At 38.3% G+C, this 23,104-nt stretch overlaps 1 protein-coding gene across 1 annotated transcript; it reads left to right on the top strand.

The window, feature by feature from the left end:
* The first annotated feature begins 4,057 nt into the window (after positions 1 to 4,057).
* LOC109857234 lies at positions 4,058 to 23,104 on the top strand. Its single transcript, XM_020433374.1, has 4 exons — positions 4,058 to 4,410; positions 12,373 to 12,499; positions 15,669 to 15,767; positions 21,626 to 23,104. Exons 1-4 carry the CDS (start codon positions 4,402 to 4,404, stop codon positions 21,646 to 21,648), a joined length of 258 nt encoding a protein of 85 aa, XP_020288963.1. The 5' UTR covers positions 4,058 to 4,401; the 3' UTR covers positions 21,649 to 23,104.

Raw genomic sequence — 23,104 nt, forward strand, 5'->3', positions numbered from 1 at the left:
AGGTCGCGCCGTTACCTTCGATGAACAGGTTTGTTAGATTTGCTCCCCGAGTGAACCATTTCGGACTAGTTCGGACTCGTTGGGAGCAACTTTCGCGACGAGGCGTGCTTATCTATTACCTCGAGATGTTAATTTCGTTACCTCGATTACCCGAGGGTTACCCATTTCCGCGTTAATCATGTGGCAATAATATTCATAATCATGCGCATACATTTTAGTTTACGCGTAATAGCAGGAATAAATGAGCGATAAAATACTTAGAGACGTATGCAAACAGCTGTGCAGCAAGAAAGAGACCAAGTTACATGTTTACGGAACTCTCGAGTGTATTTAGTATATTGTAGCAAAAATGTATTCGATATAAATATGAAGGATATCATATTCCTTGATCTGAAGACTTGTAGAAAAAAAGCGTGGGATTAATAAAGAAATGACGGTTTTAATGATTATGAAAGTGATGCAATTCTCAATTCTGTTGCAAACAAATTTAAGCTTATATCCATGTTCCTCAAAGTTTTTTATAATTCTAAATAATATAATTTATATATAATTTAAATATAATTTATGTATAAATAATAATAATAAATAAATATAAGTTAACAAAACTTTACGTGCTAATTACTAACGTGATGTATTCTAAACCTATTAAGATTACAATAAATATAGTACATGTAATATTCTTTTAGGCAAGAAACAATTTTTATGACAATTGATCGCTAATGCTTAATTGCTCTTGCAATTATGTTAAATTATCTATGACGCTTCTGCTTCCGCGTATTGTATCATAAAACAGAGTCGAGCGTGATTAACCAATCTCTACGAGATTGCGTAGATAATAAACTACTGCATTTGTTCACGTTAGATTGGATAAGTCAGATTATTTATTCATTCGAGACCAACAAGGATGAGTAGTAAAACGTTATTGCTCATTACCCTGAAAATTATTTCAGACTCGGGAGCCATGAATACCAATATTGATGAGATATTATTTGTCCGCGTCTGCTACTTCGGATATTAAACAAATTAATGTATATTATTCAATGCCGTAACATCCTCCAAAGATAGCAGATTCTGCATAAACATCACGTTTTTTGCATTTTTTTTTTTTTCAATACTTCTTTAAGTTACATGTTCTGCTCAGTGACTAATGGCCTTGTTATACTTTCATAAGTGTCATTATCTGTGTTCCCGTAATTGATTATACAATTTTACGACAATACGCGTTTCACGGTAATTGGCACGTCCTCGATCGATTGATCGAGATTTTCCCTTCGATTCGATTTAATTCGCTTGGCCGACCGTCAGGAAGCAGATCGAAATTGTGAATTCGTAAATGTGTCGCGACGGTCAAAAGAAAACGCGATTGACTATTATTTGTCTGCGTCAAAAATTGTAACTTTAATTTTTTTTCTTGCAACACACACATGTTTATTAAATACGTCATAAGACATTAACGGCTTGTATAAATTTTGCTGCAAATTTAACTGTATCTAAATGTTCACGAGACGCATTATCGCTAGTGCGCCATTTTGCATTTGAGAGTTTGCGTAGCACACGTTATTGTAAAATATTCGCAAACAAATACAAAGGAGCGCGTGAGCGACGAGACAGGCCGATAAATCTTATTAGCTCGCGAATTAATTGACTCGACGGATCGCGCCGTAAATTTTCTTCTGAAATACCAGAGACGCTTGTCGCGTTTTCCGATATTCCTAAGAGAGGAAGAGAGGAAATCGCGCAACACAAGAAGCGCGTGCCGACACGCTCGAAAGCGAAATATCTCTCGGGCGAGCGACCTCGTTAATTAAACCGAATTTAGGCAAACTGAGGTCGTGTATACGTTACTCGCGCGCTCGCGCGAGTCCAGCCTTCCCTCGGAATCGCGTTGACCAGATTCGTGATATCCAGATATCTCGGAGTGCCGTCCGGATCGCCTCTCTTTACACAATGTCGCGGCTAATTAGCGGGTTAAGGTTAAGAATTCCATTTTTGACGAAGGTCAAGAAACCGCGGCCGGGCACGCGACGAGAGTAACACGTTGATGCCTCATAGCGAGCACTTTCCCAACGCGAGCAGGATTGCAAGAACGGAGAGTTGCTCGGAACGATTGCCGCAGCGCAACTATGATAAATGGGTTAGATATAGTTCACGTTAGCGAACGGTAATTAAATCGCAGACAGTTTTGACGTTGATAGGGCCCGGCAAAGTTACTCGTAAACTCTATCTTGCGTATATGGTGTGTACGTCGTTTTGTTGAAATCCATAATTATTGTAATATAATTCGTGTTCTCGCTATAACGCGTTTGCCTTATGCACGTGTTCTCTCGCGTTCTCTTTCACATGATTTCGAGAAATCTGGATGTTTCTTTTTTTCGAAGCTACACCAAACAAAAAATAATTACAACATTACAGTGTCAATTTTAACAGAATAATAGAATAATTAACGCATTTAATATTAATAATCAATATTGTTACATTAGGAACGTGTCGTACACTAAGATATCTCGTCCCAAGGTAAGACAACAGAAGGGTTATATAAGGGACAAGAGATTAATTTTTTTTCCTTTCTAATAACGTGTTTGCGGATGTGTAGTCGATTACCCTATTATCGTAATTATACGCATGAATGACATACATACACACATACGTATGTATATGTGTGTGACGGGAATTGCTTTTATGTCGGAAGTCACGAGATATATCCTGAAAATATTATATTGCCGTATCTTCGTCTCTCAGCGAAGGATTATACAGAAATTAAAATACAGTATTAGAATAACGATTATCCAGCCAACCGATGCTCAAGTGTAATTAACGTTAACAAGTAATCATACACGTGCAAGTATTACGTATTCTAACCGCAATTAAAAAAAAAGTAATTCATATTTAATTTACTTTTTCAAGAATTAAACCAAGTGCTTTTTTTAGTCAGATAGTTTTTTACCGAGACATGTGCAGATCTTTTTGATTTTGATTAATATAAAAATTAACATCTACTACCACATTTTTATAACAATTGCAATTAATATGCTGCATTTGATTTTTAATAAGAGCAACGAGTTTGATTGACTCTATAATTTTCTCTTCCTCTCTCTTTTTTAATTGATTTAAAAAAAATTTGAACAAAAAATTATTTGATTTGAAAAATGTGATTAGCATGTTAGAAACATTGTTCCCGCAACAGTAGATGACGTTATAATGCTGCACTCATGGGATAGAGATCCGGATTCCGATTGGGAGCATGATGCGATAGACATTGAGACGCAATGTCTGAAACATACATTAAGCGGTCGCATGCATTAGTTTGCCACATGAGATTACGATAGATAATTTGCCGTCTATGTGACCGAGCCTATATGATCAAAGCAAAGATTTATTGTCGCAAAAAAAGAAAAGCGTTGTGACTAAGCCGAGATTAATCTCAATACGCGCATATTCTTTTTTCATTCTTATATAATTAAAAAATAAATCACACTGTATATAATTTAAATATATAATAATTCATATGTATAACTATTATATATAATGTATATAATAATTCAAATAATATGTAAAAATTAGCAATTTTTATTCATATTACATATTTGTTATATACGTATTTATATTATATATATTCATCGATTTTCAACAATATTAAACGCACACAAATTTTTTTAGCTATACTTTTGAGATATGGAGTTACTTATATCGAAGGATACTTTCACCGTCTCATATATTATATGTACATATGTGTACATATACATATCCGATGCAGTATATATATATATATACATATATACATATATATCCAAAGACTTTTTCTTCTTCCTTGTCGTGACTCACTCCAATCGAAAATCATCGAATCAATCCGTCAGTTTACAAAAAATTTGCGGTTACACCTCTCTCGCGTGGCTGCTTCCTGTCCTCGTGTATCCCCGTGAGGCGAAGATTACCTTGACCATCACTCGCGCCCCTTGAAAGGGTAAACGAATCGAACGAGGGGGAACAGACGTCGGTATGCGGATGGCCTCCAACGGCGACATATAAGTCTCAGGATCGGTCCCCACCTGAAGTCAAACGGTCCTCTACGCTAAAACGAACAGCAGCTGTGCGCCTCCAACACTTCGGATCAATCTCTAGGGGAATCTTGCTCCGTTTTGCTCAGACAATCGGCAACACAAGTAGTAAACGCGCTTCTTTTCGGAGTGCGCTCCCTACCATCCGTGGCTACACAACGAGAACGTAACCCCCGCGAAGACAGGTGGCAACACCACCGTGCGCTAGACTCCTAGACTCGGACGCTTAACGAGAGTGTAACTGCAGTTGGCGGCCGACTTGTGCACGGCACACGGGAACGCGGAGAAACGCGCTTGTTCCGACTCGCGGCAGATTCGGGGGAAAGAGATCCAGAGAGAAAGAGAAATGAGAATCGTAAGTAATCGGCGTGTCTACGGATGCAACGCTAAAAGTGTCAGTAAACCTCGTGAGAGATAATAAGAAAAAGAACAGAGAGAGAGATTGTCCAAAACAAAAAATATAATTTTTTTTTTCCGGTTTCTTATTTTTGTACGTGACGCGTGTAACGAGAGTCGATCTCGAAAGTGTGCTTATAGTTCTAGACTAGTGAGACTAGTGTGCGCGACCAGGTATGTGTGTGTTACTAAGTTTCAATTTACATGTGTGAAAAATTAGAAAGTGATACACTCGGAGAATTTTTTTTAACCTTTAAAGATGATTAAAGGAACTTGTTGATCTTCGTACTGTTTAATTTTACTTAGATTGCTCGTCACAGCTGTGACGGTTTATTTAAACAAAACTTTCGTACTCACACGATCGTCGTATTGAGATTTTAACACTCAGTGTTATTTTCCCATAACAAATCCGAAGTCTATTTCAGATTCATTTGCAAGCGTAATATATTAAAACGGGATGAGAGAACGTTTACATCATTTCGTTGTAAAAACAAAAATATTCGATCTTAACTGTCTTTTAACTCGACTTTCTACGTTCTTATTTCCGGTACCTTGCGTTCGATAATAAAGTAAAACACGCTTTTCCACTAGTCTAGGCTTGTTGGAAAACGAATTACTCAGATTCGCTGCGTTAATTATAGTTGTAAAGTGGACTGCGAGCCGTCGCGATCTAATTTATTGTTACAACAACAATGCTTTTGTGTGTCAATTATCCTAGATTCCGGGTTTTCGTTTAATCAACGCTGTAAGATCAACGCGCCTTTAATTAGCCATTACGAGTTAAATAGATAAGAAACAGAATCTGTAAAAGTTTTTCTTTCAAGGAAGGTGTTCGTAAATATAAAGTCATACGTGACATTTGGTTGATCACCATCAAGTTCGTCTGCTAAAAGTATTTTGCATCAATTGCAAATGAAACATTTAAACAAAACGGAAGGAAGCAGTGACGTGTTTTTTTTATGGAGAAGATGTCTGTCTCTCTGTCTGGCAAACGGAATCCGCAAATATCACATGTAATAGTTCATTCACGAGATTCTAGCCTGTGGCGGGACAGGTCTACGGCCTTGCCCCAGGCTGTTGGATCGTTGTTGGCAAACCGACACATGCGATCGGCTTCGGATCATTCACACGTTACGTAACGCATGCACGTACCGAAGAGTAACTGCTACCGGGAAGATGTTCGACGACTATATTTGTAAATGTATTAAGTGACCTCTATCAGTTCGGATAGGTACATATGTTTCAAAATGTTAAACGACAGCGCGATATGATTTGATTTAAGTCGTAGATTTGAATATTGTCAAAAAATCACTCGATTGTTGAAGTGTCAAACAACAAATTGGTGTTTTTTATTTATAAATTTTACGAGAATCACTTAACACACACACACACACAAGAGATTACGCGTACAATCTATCGTTAACTTTACAAGTAAGTAGTATTGATTACTAAATCTCACAGTTCGACCTTCTTTGTTGTAGATAATAGCTGGCCTACTGCCAAAAGAGGAATTCTTGTAACACTATCGTAGACGTAAACAAGCTTGTTTCTCGAATAGGATGAATTTCTTTAGCGTGTGAACTTTCACTTGGTAGTTACTTTACTCATGTGATGCGTAAAAATGATGCGCTCTCATATTACTCTTGCTTATCGCACTCGAGTCGTGCTCGAGCGCGGTCGGAGAGAACCGAGTCCTAATTAAAGTCTACTGTCAACTCATCTTGATTACACACTTAGAACAACATTTTTTTTTCTAGAAGTTTTAAATTCTAAGCGCAAAACAGTAATTTCATTATGATGATAATAATAAAAATATTTTTTTTGCAATATTTCGCCTAATATTGGGTTGGTCAAAAAGTCTTTTCGTATTTTAATATGAATTTTAATACGAAATTACGAAAAGACTTTTTGACCAACCCAATAGTGAGTACTTGTTTGAGTTACATTTTGTAAGTTGTTGATTTAATTGCTTATCAATATTTTTCCATACAACGACGTGCGCATCGAATCAATTTTGCAAGAAAGCGCGCCTTTCGGCTCGTAAAAGAAGCGCGGAAAAAATAACACTTATTTTCTTCGCAAAAGAGGCGTTGTTACACCGAGATGCCTTCGTTCGAACACCGTATAATTTTTCACCTCTCTCTATATTCCAAGAATCTCTTCAACATTCTTGTTAAACAATAGGTTTTCCTAGTCCGATATACTTTACACTTTCTTCTTTTTCAACGTAGAGCTGCGATTTTCTGCGATTGAACATCAGATTATTATGTAATCATTGTAAAAGAGAGTTTTTCTCTAATATTGATCAGATTTGTCTCGCTGTCGGGTTTCGTGAGAAAGAGGAAATTGCCGATCGCGTACCTGCATGTTCATGTTAAAAAAGAAATTTCATGCGGGCACTGAAATCCACGGCTAAACTGTATACCTACTTCGCCGTATCGTTGGCGTAACGAATTGTGACATGTTAGGCAAGTAGGTGGAAACCAAATAGCTCGTGAAGTCGCAAGTTGCAGCTTAACATAGCGACATAATTCCTTTTTACGCGTTAAACATTAACATTTGCAATCGAATCGCAATTGATCTCCGCAAACTAGAGTGTGTATTAACATTGCTCAAACACATTTCTCGCGACCTGTGCAATATAGTGAAGCGATACTGTCATTAACTTGTCAATTTTGACAAGTTGCCTTGCTCCGACAAGGATAATTGCACATACTTCTATTGGAAATCAAAACTCGAAAATAGCACTTAAATCTCGGCAACGAAGTACAAATATGTGGAGGAAGATGTTTCATAATATATTGGAAGAGTTCGTTTGACATTCCTCTTTTTTTTAGAAGTTGTATTTGATAGAATGAACACACACACACACGCGCGCGCGCGCGAGATGTTGCGATTTGTAATTTGACGTAACTACGAAAGAAATTTTTAACTAATTAGCTTCGCTGTAATGAAAAGAAACATAAACCAGCGGGGTAATTGTAAGCAATGTTGACGTCAAATAACATAGAAACAAATTAGATTTTAATTTAATTCTGTTTTTGTTTTCCATATCAGTAATTATACGTACGTATAAAATGTAAATAAATTATATGCACGGACATACAAGTGACCCACCTAATACAATATTGCATCACTACTTTCTATTACACGTTTATTAATAATTAAAATCACGTTTATTTATCACTTTTTATACAGCAATAAATCCGTTAAAAGAAAGGAATCTCGATATCGCTCTTATGCGCATTTAAATGTTCTTGAAAATATAGACGTAATTTGACTAACATCGAGTAACATTAATCGCGTGTAAAAGTTCTTCCGGAAATAGTCGAGTATGGTTCGTTACACTCGACGCTTAAACGCGGAAGTACGCTTTTAATAAACAGACAATGCCAAGTATCTGATCGTACTATCGCAAAGTGCTACAGAAAATATACTCCTTAGACAGTAGCCCGAGGATGTGAACCTCTGTTTTCGACGTAAGATCACTGACAACGCGGATAGTATAAATTTAATAGCACAACGAAATGCAACAAAAACTTTGCTTCCCATTTAAAGTGCATGTATCGCAAAAAAAAACAAGATTCTTTTCAATGACTCAATAAATTGTCTTAAGCTTACTTAAGTATCGAGTTAACGTAACACGAGGTTTGTGTTGTTTTATTAACATAGATATTACCAATTAGACACACGTTATTATGTAATATTAATATCACAAGGCACTAAATTCACCGATTTTCTCTATCACTATATTTTAATACAAAATAGAACGCAAATTTGTGTTACATAACACAGCGGTCAGGATATACACATATACGTTCTCGTTGACGTAATAATACTAGTAAAAATTATAGATGCAGGCGGTGTAGAGATCAGCGAAATCAAGTCTATCACACCGGTTTGTTATCTTTTTTCATTTCAAGTTGATTCCTGTCGAGACACTCGGATAAAAATTATAATAGAATAATTGACACGTCGTTGTCGTGTCAAAATATAGATAATCAATAGAATCTTTATCTTGATGACTTGATATAACAGAATAATCAGTCAGTTTGAGTGATTAAGTGATTTGTTACAGTGTTTGAAACAAACGTCACGATCGCTAAAAGGAATATTAATGATTACCGGTCTTTTGCAGATATCAAAGAATCAACTTCACACACACATGGTTTTTATTATTCTTACAAACAATTACACGGTTAATACGAACACCAACACTACAATACACAAATGTCTAGGATAAATCACAGAACAATTAGATATTTTACATTTCTCAGCAGATCCGATTTTCACACACAGCTGATATCTATACGCACGTGTTTCTGTGCAATATCAATGAAAAAGCGAGGATTCTTCTAATCCCATAAATATCGGTGACGCGTTTGCGATGTATGAGTTATCATATCACAGAAGATGAATATTCATCGGCGTCGCGTCTCGCGTTCGATTAATCGTCCGGAGACGACGCGAACAAAAAACAAAACGCGAAGTGAAATACCGCTCGCGTAATAAAATGTCGTTCGTTCTATCGCATTTTTTTCTGTAAAACGGTGTAATAACGAACGTCGCGGGGTGCGAACTTCGAGCGCGGTGGAGAACAATCACACGAGACGCTATATAGAACGCCGTCGATCCGTCAATCTCGGGCGATAGTAAAATTCGCGGTCGTAAAGCAAATTGTTTGTGGGCGTGGAGTTCGCGTCTTTTCGCGCACAAGCAAAGCTCGAAATCGCGCGCGATCGTAGATTTTTCCTCGCAATCATCTGCTTTATTCGCGGAGATATCAGGCCGGTGTGATCTCCCGGTCACGGTATTACGCACATGTGTGTCGTATACTTACTTTGTAGGCGACCTCGCACAGAAACGGCGATGCCACCGAGTAACACGCCGCGCCCGGCTAACTCTCTTTCTAAATTCTCTCGACTCTGTTTTCTCGCGTTGTGTTATCGAATTTCCGCACGATTGACCCTTGTATTGTATAATCGCGAGCGTGATCTTCCAGTCTGAAGGTTCTATTGTCGTCTCACTCAACGAGAGATGACACTTCACCGTCTCGATGTGCGAAGATAAATTGCTTCGGGCGCAGAAGTACGATAATATATGATGCGAGACAATATAAGTTTCGAATCGCGAGGTTGCTCGTGTAATTACGTGTAATCAGATTAATTCTCGTGTCATACCGTCTCCGATTTTTGTGTCTAACTGTGTCGCGCGCGTGAGTGTGATATCCTAAAAGGAACACGAAAAGTTTTTGATAAAGATCCTTTCAATTGGACAGTTTCGAGGAAAACATTAATGTTAATATTGTAAATGGACTTACTTCTGTGCGTTATTATCGCACTTTCCACACACACACGCGCATACATATATATATAAAGATATATCTAGTTGTTTAATGTGTTTTGTTGTAAAAATGTGTATTTGCGACAACTCTGCGTGGCTACCTCGTTTCGTCGATTTCGACGAAATAGATTATTGGCTATTATACATGACCAATTTACGAAGTGAACACACACGTGTCTCTACACTCGATAATAATCAGAAACAAGAAAGCGTGCGTTTCATCTCGCTGAAAAAATCGAAAGCGCGGCAAAGCGCGCCTTTATATTCTCCTCTAATGGTCGTTTTTAAATTAATTAAAACTACTGTCAATTTGTGCCGTTTCGCGGCTCAACCTACGCCGTTAACATGTCTCTCTTCGATCGATGTGTTTACTCTATAGAGAAAGAGATATGCCCGTTTCGTTGAATAACGTTCAACCTCATTTATATATCGTTGCGCGACCTTCTATCGGTCAATTACGCTTAAGAATCGACGTTATTGCGTTCAAACTCGCGAGATAACAATCCAAATCGATCGGAATTCCACACGTCCGAACCGTCGAGAGGAAAAATAGTTATAGCGCTGCGTATAAATATCGTGACCGACGTTAATTTTCCACCGATGACGACGTGCCGACTCCGTTTTCTTACATATAAAAATAACAATAAAAATCAATTCTCGCAATTTAAATCTCAGAATTCTGACAATCACAGCAAAACCCCGTCGATCTCGAGATTTCGAACATTAGTTTCGACGCGAAATGAATTTATTTACGTACGGAATAGATTTATGCCGAATTTTTAAACAAATAACGATTGCGAAACACTGTCGAATGATAGTCGAATTTTTTATCAAGCCAATACCACCTTGACATTGGCTCCGCGACGCGAAAGAAAGTCACGCAAAAAGTCACTCTCGACGGAAAGTGGCCGTGGCTGGCGGCCTCACCTTGCCTTTGATACAGAAGTCTCTAGCGGAGGAAACAAACCGCAAGCAGACTCGCATTGTACCAACGATCGTGTTCCGACGATTGAGATAATAACCTTTATCCGATGATTGCACGGAGAGAGCCGGTTCCGTAATTGCGAGAAACGGTGTCCTTCAGCGATCTCTTTGATGCTTCGAATGAAGAGAATCGTAAATCGACCGTAATGATTTCGTCGGGCTTTGCGTAAGGTACGAGAAGGAAACGAAACTAAGGCTCGTCGAAGATCTGTGTTGCATTATTTCGAACCTATCTCGAATGCGCGCAAAATTCATTGGAGTTTATAGAGCGATACTGTGGATTTTCATCCGTGCGCGTTTGCATCACACAATTTCGCTTCATCTTCGCTTTCAACCACACGTGTCTAGTTTTTTTTTTTTTTTTACGAAATTATTTTTAATTAAGTTTTAAAATACAAATCTTTTCGATGCAATAACGAAAAAGCGTAGAAGTCCTACATTCGCTTGTGAGTAATTTTACAGAGCAGTTGGAAAAGTGTGTTACGGTGCGTCGTAAATTTTCTTTTGCCCACGTTGTAAATTGTAGATTAGAAGCTTGGTCAGTCGATCGATCAGTCGTAAAAATTGTCACGCAACTTCGTTATACGAGCGATATAACTTCAAGGATCGGAGAGCACGCGTACAGCGTAGGCTGTAAGCAAAGGGATGTAATTCCGGTCTTTACGGCGCGCAATTTTCAACGATGACGCTGCGCCCAACATTTTGCACGCGCTCCAAAGCCTATCTCGATAATTCAAAACCTGTGCTTAGCATCATTATGCGGGTAGTGTCATTATTTAGCACCTGACAGGCTAGGCTTGGCGCTATAAAATATCGACAATTATCACAATGACGGTTAATTTTCGGACAGCTGTGTGTGCAAAACGAGGGAAATTATCCTCGCGGTTGATTCTCGTTCGTATGTTCGCGTTACAGAAAGCAAGTTTCGTCAAGCAGCTGTTGCCTCACCCGAGAATCCCGAGTGTGATGATTAGTCATTACGCGAGAGAGCGCTTTTGACTGACTATTGCGGATGCAGTGAAATATATATTTTTTCGTAATTCTTTAACGTTTCCTCGTCCTATCTGTTACCTGAGTCTGTGTAAATTTACGTTGAACGTGTGTGTGTTATGGGGAATGAATCTTGATTACGTTCTGCGTCTGCCGATTTATTAGAACAAATTCTACGACAGTTTTGTGTAACTTAATTGAAAATCAATATTAAATTGAGGATTTTTAATTGAAAATATTTGTAACAAAAACTTGGAAACGCGTCTGAGTTAGATCTGCTGTTTTCTTTCTTACTTACATTAATTTTTGCGTCATTTTTTACATTTTCTCAATTTATGTGAACAAATGAAAAATTGTAAAAAAAAATTAAAAATTTCTTGCTTCTCGTGATTTCCACACACGAGACTCTTATCTATTGTCGCAGATTTGCGATCTTTTTTGCGAAACGTCTTTATTTGTTTTGTATTGCGTATGAGATGTGTGATGAAAAAGAATATGAGGAAACGACTAATTTAAACCTTAATGAAACACACTTTTGTGTGTTTTTGTGAAAAAATTGGATAAAATCGGAATACAATACGAGCGTGTACATTTGTTGTTGCAGATAATTCTAGTCGCATTCGTCGTGGCCATCCTCGCGGTTGCCTCGGCCCAGGATTTCAGGCACTTCTTCGCGGGATTTAGTCCGTACTCTCAAATCGCAGTAATGAGAGACCCAAGATCGAACAGAGGCAAGTTATTTATTAAAAAATCCCTCTGATGAGATCAAAGAAGTATAATAAGATTTTTGCGTTTCTACAACTGCAAGCTACATCAATTTGCATAATTCAAAGATAATTTATCGGTGCGTAATTACTCGCAATCTTTGATTGCTCATTGCGAAACAATTGCGATTGCGAAACAATCCTTTTCTTTTTTTTTCTTTTTTGTCTATGCGCTGTTATTGCAGACTTCTCGAAGTACTTGGTGAGATTTATGGAACAATTCGAAAAAATCTCCGCTTTACTAGTCTATCCTGCATCGGGAAACTGAAAATCACGTGCAATTACGACAATTTTTTTTATTATGTTTTTCTCTATTTGCATAGACCTGAAAGAAACTGCCTCGTGTTATTTGCAAAATAATAATAGTGCATTCTGATTAATGCGCTCGCGTAAAATTCTTGAATCTCGTTCGAAAGTTCTTCCTCGACACGAAAGATTTCTCGGAAACAGATTCTCGCGTTTCACGATGTTATCGAAAGATGTAACAAGGTATAATTATAATTATTTTGTGTATACCGCATTAATATGAAAAAAAAAATCTTGTGTTGCATTTTACACGATAACAATCTCCATAATGTTACCGTTGCGATTACATAACAATTCACAATTTTAACGCGAACAATGTAAATTAGCGATAAGATTAATATCGAAGTAAATTCTTTGTTATATTTTCTCACTTTTTTTCGCAACAAAAAAAGTTGTGCGATAAATTTTGTATAATTAGAAAAAAAAAACGATAATTATGTGTAGCAAAACTGGTTATTACAAGTTGAGAAACGCGTTTTATCTCCACGAATAATATTTCTTTTAATAAATGCAGACGCATGTTCTGTCACATGTCTGAATTAGTGTCGCTCTTATTTGTTTAGTCTGCAAAGATTGTATAATGACCATTGTTTTTATCACGCTTATATTTTACTCTACCGAACCGTAAAGATATACATGTAAGATATAAAAGGAATGTTCTTTGGAGCGCTTTGTGTTATAATCAAACGATCGATTGCGAGCAAGAACAAGCTTGGACAATCGCGTAGAGTCTCGCTACTACAAAACTATTACCGCTTAGATGATGTGGAAAACTTTTACCGGAACAACGATGCTAGCTGCAACATTTAACACACGTGCATACATAACGAAAAGAAAGTCAGTCATTTTCATACACGTGTATCGCGAATATCATGAATTTTATAGCAGAATTTTCGACATAACTCTCCGATCGTTGAAATAGTTTTTTTTTCTTTACAATAACTTATTTATCAAGGATCATACGTATATGTTTGAGGATCACATTTGTCTGTAAATCTATTCTGATACATTTTTTGTTCTTAATTATTATATACGGTCATTAAAAGATTCGAAATGTAATAGGTGTCAATATCTAATTTCTAAGAAATGAAGTTAATGGAGCTGCTTGTTTAAATGGCACTTGTATTGCGCGAGTTGCACAAGGATATGCGATCTTTGCCACTCGTTGAAACGTGCTTGTAACGGTTTTGAAACGAGTGTCAAGTTCAACTGCGCGTACAATAAATATAGCGAGGTGTATTATCCGTCTGACGGTATGTTGAACAAGCGGTCATATAAATCACATATTAATTCGCCAACGCGCGCGATTCTAACGTTCAACTTGCACGCAATAGAATTCTGGCGGAACGTACTATTTACATACAACTTATCCACATTTATATTGCGCGATATATATACTTGTTTTTCGAGCTCATGCATTTTAAAAAAATTTCTGTAGTTCTTGTTACGCCAGTAACAAAACTTCCAATTGAATCGCGTCATTAGAAGAAACGATTAACGCTTCCGATTAACAATCCGTCTTATGCTATATAGATCGGCATTATACCGAGATTACCGAGATGACAAAGAGTCTGCGCGATCATTAGCGCAACATCGGAAGCCTAAATCAGTTGAATTAATCGTCCGTTTGTCTTTTTCTTTTCTTTTTTATTGCTGCTAAATATTCATAGCGATTATTCATGAAAGAACGCGCGTGTTTGCTATTCTATTCCCGCTACTTCGTCGCGAATGACAGAAAGAAGACGTAAGACATTGAAATCTGTTATCCGCGCGGTAAGATAATTATTTTAATCAATCTTGTGTGTGTGTGTGTGTGTGAGTAAAGACCGTACCTATTATCATGAATTGATTAATGATACGATTATGAAAGAAATAACTTCCGTGTTAGAAGAGATTTTCACTGCTTTTCCACACAAGAGATGTGTATAAAAGGAACTTTCCTTCAATATCACGTAACACTGCTATTAGAGTAGAACCGATCACAAGTTCGTTGTAATATAATATAAGATACACGTTTTAAATTACAAGCAATTTTCAAATAATTTTCGTTTTAAACGATCGTTAGTTAGAAGAAGTAACGTTTTAATATTATCTTCGAATGTGCTGAAAGAGTAAAATTATTGTCTTGTTTTAGTAAAACATGATGACAATAATTTCCGCTGATCTTTGAAAGCACATTATGTAACTACAAAAAGAATAACTAACGAGCGGATAATATACGCTTCATATCTTACAATAATCGGTAAAATAAAATATCAGCGGTATTAAAAATTAGTATTATTATTAGTCTGAAGATAAATGTGAAAAATTTACATTTTTAAATAGATTAACATTTAAATAATATATTAATATTACGATGTTTTTTCTATTTCATGACTAAACATATAATTAAACATTGTGTTTTGTCCCAATGACCGTGAGGACTAACAGTCGTAATCGGATCGAGCAAGTTTCTAATCCGTCAATCGTTGAACAACTTCGATAAAGATCAAAGTATCATTTGCGATATCTCTATAGCTTATCAAGTTCACGAAGTAAACCAGTATTTATTCTAACGTGTTATTGTATTGCAATAAGCAATTGCGAACCGATGATTGAGAATATTATTAGAACAATAGATCTTTTAAAACAAAAAAAAAAAACTTGCGCTAAGAGTATTGTGCGCTTTCTTTTTTCTCGTATGATTTAATTTATTATATGTAGCCTGCAGTCTTTACACGCAAATGTAAAATTTCTGACATCGCGACGAACAATGAGAGCGATCTTACAAGACGTTGAAGAGAAAATGTGTGAATGCATCTGACATCACGATTGTTTTGTCTTTTGACAGGTCCGATATTATTCCCACCTGGACCGCCACCCAATTCGGCCGACACCAGCGGCGTCGTTGTAGGCGCGAGCGGATATGGATTCGTGCCGCCACACACAGGTAATTTCGCCAGGTTCTGAGAATCAAACAAAATCCTGATGCACCAAAACCAAAATAAAGCAAAAAAAAAAACAAAAAAAAACAAAACAAAAAGATTGAAAGGGAAATGGATCGGTGGTGGAACACGAGTCGACGAGTCCTTCACATGACCGACTTCTGCATGTAATGCAACCCAAAGAGTCGCCGAGACCAAAGGATAACAGAATAAACAAAAAAAAAAGACAAAAAAAAAAAAAAGAAAAAAGTGAGAGAGTTAATGTCTCTCGCGTGATCATGCAATTACCTCTTCCGTTACCTTCTGCACACAACTTATGTACAAACACGATTCATTATTTGTCACATCCGAAGTAACATCGTCGACGATGTATGCAATTTTTTTCCCGTAACTCTTTTTTATAATCTTCTTTATCATCAAGGGTGTTGTGCATGTATCACAATCACTGTTATGACATTTATTGTTTCACACGCTGTTCGGAGAGAGTCACGCAATGCGTAGTAACGCACATTAACACACCTTCAAACACACCGGCAATGGAATTACATAAAACGTCTACGCGCGTGTTCAATTGTAACACTGGATGAAGAGTTTGAAACGCGTTTTTGCGAGTGTTGTGTAAAAAGAAAATTGTAATGCCATTGCTGGTTCTTTGATATAAAGTTAAATAATTAATATAACAGAATGCAATCGAATGTGTTTCAATGCAACTGCGCAATATTGCATGTTGGAAAAACGTTATAATATTATTATAATATACATAAAATATAATAGAATACATATAGATGCGTAATTATGTTATTAAAAGTTGTGCGACTGTTTGATCATCATCCTTAGTTGTTACAATGGCGTTATATTAAAAAAACTATATGCTGTAAATGTAATAAAAACTACTGCTAGACAATTATCGCAAAAAAATTGTACGTACGCGTGAGCGTCATACGAATTTCGACAACCTCCTCTTCTCTCGTATTATGTAACAAAGACAAATTGGCTCGTTAAAAAGTTAAAACTACCCAAGTCCAACCACCGTGTCCAATGCACGTGGTTGAGTTTCAAATTGGCAAACCGCAGAAATTTCCTCCCCATTACCCTCGCCCCATTACGTTCTCGCGAAGGTCGATTTCGCTACTTCCTACGACGACGTGTTCGATCCTTGAATCTCGACTGAGATACGTCGTCGTCGTCTTGCGAACGCGCTAATGTGGTGTGAGCTGCTATCTCTCGTCGAGGATGACAATCGGCTCGTCTCATTACGTGTTCTCGCGGGAAACTTTATGACGTTACAACGCGGGCACGTTACGATCGCGAGGCACGTTCGAATCTCACGACGTGTCTCGCTTCATTGCTGCTCCCTTCGGATTGCGCGATCGGATTTGATCGCGATCGTTAACAGCGAGACGCGATACTAATATGTGGTACGAGGGGTTTTTTTTTTCTAAGTAACTGGTGCACTCCCATCGCATGTGATAGAAACGCACTGACAGATATAAGTAACGTAATGATTCTAGAAGACTGCAGGTAAGTATATAAAAATTACATATATGTACATACATATTTGATATCTGCAATTGACGTTACCATAATTGAACTCCGCAAATGTCGAAGCAAATGTTCAATATCGTACGTTCCCCTTCTTTACTGTCTATGATTACACGTCGGTGAGCAACAAACTATTTTTTTTTTCCCCGTAACGGGAACTTTCGCTAGATCATTATCTTATTAACCTTGTCAGTGGTGTCCAACATACACGCGCACGCACGCACGCACACATATACAAACCGTTTGCCGTCAGCTGTTCGAAGCAGGAACAAAGTGAGATCAGGTTCTACGTCTACGATCATCGATTTGAGTCTGAAATCTACGCGCGCTAGTAGAACCACAGAGAACAGGTTTTTCTTGCGCAATCGTATCCGCGATTTCCGCGGACGTAACGCGAAGGCAACGTGATGTGTCTCTTCCGGTAATTTTAAGCGCGCTCGCTCTCCGCTTTCATTTTTACGCGCCTCGTCCTTCGCACCTGCGTTCGTTTCGTATCGAGATAGACTCATCAGACTGGCATAACGAGACATAATGAGAGACGGCAGAAGAAGGGAAGAGGTTGAAAAGAAACAAAAACAATCGCGGGAGAAAAGGAACGCGAAGAAGGACCCTCGTACTTCCTTCTTCCGCGAAACCGATGATACGCAGCTGGAGATACCGGTTTTCTCGTGCGGGGAATCTTCCAGCCTTGGAACATGCGCGAGAGCGTTCGCCCGACAACGACGACGACGGTTCGGTGAAAGCGAATTCGATGGCCTCGGTGTGGTTTAAACTCGTTTTACAACGCGTAACCTTACTTAAGTTACTCCATTGCGCGTAACAGGTGTTACGAGGTCGTCGAAGCGACAAGGTTGCCTTTTTGGTCAGCGACACACGTTATTCGGATGCTGAAATACAGACAGAGGTAAGATAAACGGGGATCAACGATCACACGCACGGTCAAGTTCGAGCAATTATCTCTCTTTCACGCGGGGATCCATTCCCGCGTTCAATTATAAAGAGAAGGTCAAGACAGAAATTATTATATTATATTTGTAAATGTTCAGATTAATGCAAAATGTATTGAATAAGAAAACTTTTCTCAATGATGCATGGGTTCAAGGCTTTTGTCAATATTTGTTTTTCGTCATAATCTTCAAGAATTCTTTGAAGAAATTAATAAATTGCCGTCTAAAAAAAAACAAAAGTTTTACTTAAAAATAGTGAATAATTGATTATAAAAAATTTATTATAACATCTTTTGAGTCGTTGATAAATATAATAGTATTTTTATCCGTTAAAAGTCGTGATCGATATTATTCTCAAAAAAAATAGAATATCTACATAATCAAAAATATTTTCAGCAATCGAAAAACGACAAAACGATACTTATCGATCAGCGAAACGCGTGAGAACGTGTCGATTGAGCAATCTGAGCGTCTGTGCAATTCGATATAAGAAACGCAGAAAGAACATAACCGCGCGCTCAATGCGTAATGCGTTGATACAAACGGCTCTCGCAGCATTGTTACCATAAGACGGTTTACAATTTCCGCCGGAAAATAATTGCTCAATTGTAAACACAAATTGTGCCAGACAAAAACTTATAAACACCTCGCACTATAGATACGTCTTTTATGTATCAGTTACAAAACTGCAAGAAAATTGAGAAAATTTAACGTGTATTCGTAAAGTGCGGAGAGTTGTGTAAAAATTTTTAAGTAACTCTATATGAACAATAGAAACTTTATCTTTCGATCTCTAAAACTTTTCGCGATAGGCACCGCCGACGATACAAGTAAAACTCGCGTGTGCGATACAAAAGAAGTGAATGTGACAGTCGAATGTAAATGTTCTTCCTCGCGGAGAAACACGTGCCGGATATCGAGGGAAAGCTTGTACATCTCGCACCTTACAACATTTCGCGCTCGTTAATACACGCACATTGCCACGCGAGAGAGAGAGAAAGAGAGAGAGAGAACATCGTGAATCTCGGCGATTAAACGTGATTAACGTCATGGCGCGTTTAGGAACGAAGGAACGTTAAAGCCCGAAAGTAAGGCGCGAGATGTTGTAGCTGAAAAACCACGTATTTTATCAGAACAGCTTCAAAGATTAACCAGTCCGTTAGGAGATAATGAGCGTAAAGTATAATTTAATTCCCCGGCAGGAAATAAAGCGGCTTCTCTCAGAAATACGTTTACGCTAACTGGATTAATATAGCTTAGGAACCAGGCGAGATTCTCGTGCAATTCCTAAGCGTTAAATGTCCGTTTAACACGCGCATGTTGTGATAATTACATAATTTTAAACCTAATCTCATCAGAGTAATAAAATCAAATATTTGCAAATATTTTCGCTTCTATATATTTGTTTTATTTATATAGAACAGTTTAATTGCAAAATATGACAAATTAAATTTTCACAATACATTCTTTTGTAACACACAAATGAACACATCTCGTTTCAATAACATAAAGGCGTGTCGTAAATCGTGTGCAGTTAAACAAACAAAATAATAGACGGTGAAACACGTTGATGCGAGCTCGAACGACCGTTCGTTCCCTTTAATAGTTATTAAACCAGACGATCCGCATTTAATTACGCGCAACACGCAAAACCTGGTGACCCCCTCCGGACGTTCTTGACGGAAATTTATCTGAGACTGAAAGGAAGAAGGCGTGAAAAAAACGAATTTTCCCTCAAAAAAACTCCCCGTCGTCGGTATTCCCCGCGGGAACAAACTCGTAACTTAACGATATCTCCGTTAAATACTTTTTCACGGGACATTAATTTGGAACTTCGGATGCAGAGACATCGCGCGAGTGAGTAAAAAAAAAAAAAGTTAATAGGAGAGTGATCCGAATATAAAAAACTAAAATAAAGTTCCAGCACATTTGACTAACCAGCTGCAGAACTCGTTCGATTCTGGCAACGTGGGTGTTTCGCTTCGAGGTACAATTTAATCGCAACTTAATTACATCTTGCGTTATATATATATATGTATATATTTGTTGCAATACATCTCATGTTAATGTAGCATTTTTTGTACAACAAATCTTTCAACATTTCTCTTTAAGAGATAAATGTCGTACAATTGAGATGTGTGTGAGTGAAAGTCAAATCATGCGTGCATCGAATGGGAAAATGATAAAATTGTGCAATTTGCGCAAAATTGCACATAATGGGTATGTAATTATCGTGTAAAACCGACGACGGTGATTTTCAAGTCGTCAACAATACGACCTGCAATTGCACATACATTGTACATACACGTTTATTCTTTGAATACACAAATCGTTTTCAAGCTAGTAGTAGGACTTCCTTGCCACCGTTTATTGTTGGGACGTTCTCGCGTTTAAATTGACTATAATCAGAGCGAGCAGAATCCTTTCGACTCCCTGTGCTAATGGGTTCTATTCGGATCCCTTGTTCGCTTCGCGGTCGGCTTTATTATCGACGCTGCGTGCGAGTACGTGTGTTTTCCGCACGAGAGTGAGAATGACAGAGAGAGAGAGAGAGAGAGAAAGGAAGAGAAAGAGAGAGAGAGAGAGTGCGTGTGCGTGTGCGTGTGTGTGTGTGACAGACAGACAGACAGACAGACAGAAACAGAGAGAGTGCCAGAGGACCGGAAAAGCGAGCACTTACTAATCAAAGGGCGTAGGCAAAAGGGATGAGGTCAGTGCTGCTAGGGCGGGCGAGACAAGGTGACGAGGGTCTTGTAATTAGCGGCTTTGAAGTGGTATCACCCTCGCTACTCATTAGCGACGTTCAGGTGTTCCGAGTATTAGTCGCTGCGAGCGAGACTTTCGACTATGACAATTGGAAATGGAAATCGCACAGGCATGGTGTAGGTCTTGCGCCGAAGAATTCCCAATGGTGCGATGAAAATTCGCGTCGCGCACAAGAAATGATGCTCCGTAGAGAGATATAACGTGAGGAAAATAAGAAGAACACACAGGAAGAGAACGACGAGAAAGACGAAGAAAATCAGAATTTGGTTGCGCAAGGGAAATCGAGGAAGTTGAAAAGCAATTTTGTCGCGGCTCGACGATGACGAAGAATCTGTCGAAATTCGCCTACGTAACAACGTATCTCGTTGAGCGGAAGTGCAAGCGGTCGAAAATCGATCTTCCTCGCTTCGTTTAGTTCCGCAAATTCGCAACGAAAGATATTATAGTAATAATTCGTCAATTTTACTTCACACTCGTTGTGACATAATTTGTGTAGCATTAAATATTTCTTGTTTCTCGAACGAGGGAATTTATTAATCAACATTTTCCAATTATTTTCTATATCAGATATTTGAAATATTTTGATAGCGAAACTTAATTTGCTGCAGGTTACATCTACTTCGTCTACTAGATGATGAATGAACGACAAAGTGACAGAAGACGACAACTTGAGGAAAATGGTGGGTCAAGGTTTCGGACACGTCACGGCTCGCGGACTCCAATCGGAAATAAATGATAAACTCACATCAGCAGTGCGCGCGGTCGTTGAAGGAAGGACGAATCTCTACAGCAGTAGACTTTGTGCAAACGCATTTAACAGCACACACGCGTGAGAAACTCGTCTATCTTCCGTGAACTCTGCGCGCGGGAATTACGTAAAGTTTTTCTCAGGACTTATATTAGCGCAATACAAATAGTTATCAACGTTTTGAGATACAATAGCAAGAATCGTACCTAAATTACGTAGTAAATAGTAGTTGAATACGATATTAACGTTTACAGGTGAAAGTTGTATGAAATAGAGCGCAGTAATATAAATATAAAAAAAAAACTCACGTTATTTCTTATATACGTTTCTTTGATTTAAGTATCAAATGCGTTTGAAAAACCGATTTAATAGCGTTGGAATTAATAGCGGGGCAGCTTAAATATCGTTCTGTGTCGAAATTGATATTACGCCACTTAGTCATGACTACTTAAAGTCGCGATAATCTCTCGCACGCGGCAACAACCGTTCGTCGTATCTATGTATAATGGAGAGTCCACGAAAATACGAAGTCGTATTTTATGGCGCATTACCAGCGAATACTTGCGCCTTAGCGACGTCAAAGGCGTGGATAATTGGCAGCAGCAGAAAAGCACGACAGTGCGATCCTAGAACAAAGCGAGCGGGGCTGAATAGCGATTCGCTCTGGCGTTACAGAGTCGAGATATAATATCCGCTTATGAAATAAGACCGATAAATAGGTGAGTGCGCGCGAGCGCGCCTCTCTCGCCTCGGAGAGATCCGACGAAAATAATTAAACCCGGCGGTGTGTTTTGCTGACTGGTGAATTATATATTGCGACTGTGTGCGAGGGCGATTTAATTAAGAGTAAGATAGCCGTTTTCGGGCAAACAGCCGCTGTGCTCGTTACGGATCCAAACCGATCCGCGTTCAAGATGTTACGCTCGCCGCGCGCGCAAAGCTCGGCGCGGAGTTATTTAATAAATAAGTATAATACGTAAGATTGTTTGTAAATACGATAGATTGCGAGAGGTAGAAAGAGCAAAGATATATGTGTAAGAGGAGTGTCGCGAATCAATGGGGCGCGTTTTCAGGTGCCGCCGACGCTTTCGTTTCCGTGTGTGACTTGGTCATGGTTCTTTAAACGCGAGAACGTTACATTCTACTATCGACTGGCGCGCATTATATTGCTCAGTTTCTCCGCTAATCAATTCCGCACGAGTTTGTTTTAATCGTATGCACGATAGCAAAATTTATATGCAAATTCACCCAGTCCCGTTTGATTCGTGGCAGACTGTCAGAGATTTAGCGAAAACATCCGCATTCCGAAAGCAATCAAACTTATTGCATTTACTCGCGT

Source organism: Pseudomyrmex gracilis, unplaced genomic scaffold (assembly GCF_002006095.1).
Source record: "Pseudomyrmex gracilis isolate BER0280 unplaced genomic scaffold, ASM200609v1 scaffold_152, whole genome shotgun sequence".
NCBI classification, from domain to species: Eukaryota; Metazoa; Arthropoda; class Insecta; order Hymenoptera; family Formicidae; genus Pseudomyrmex; species Pseudomyrmex gracilis.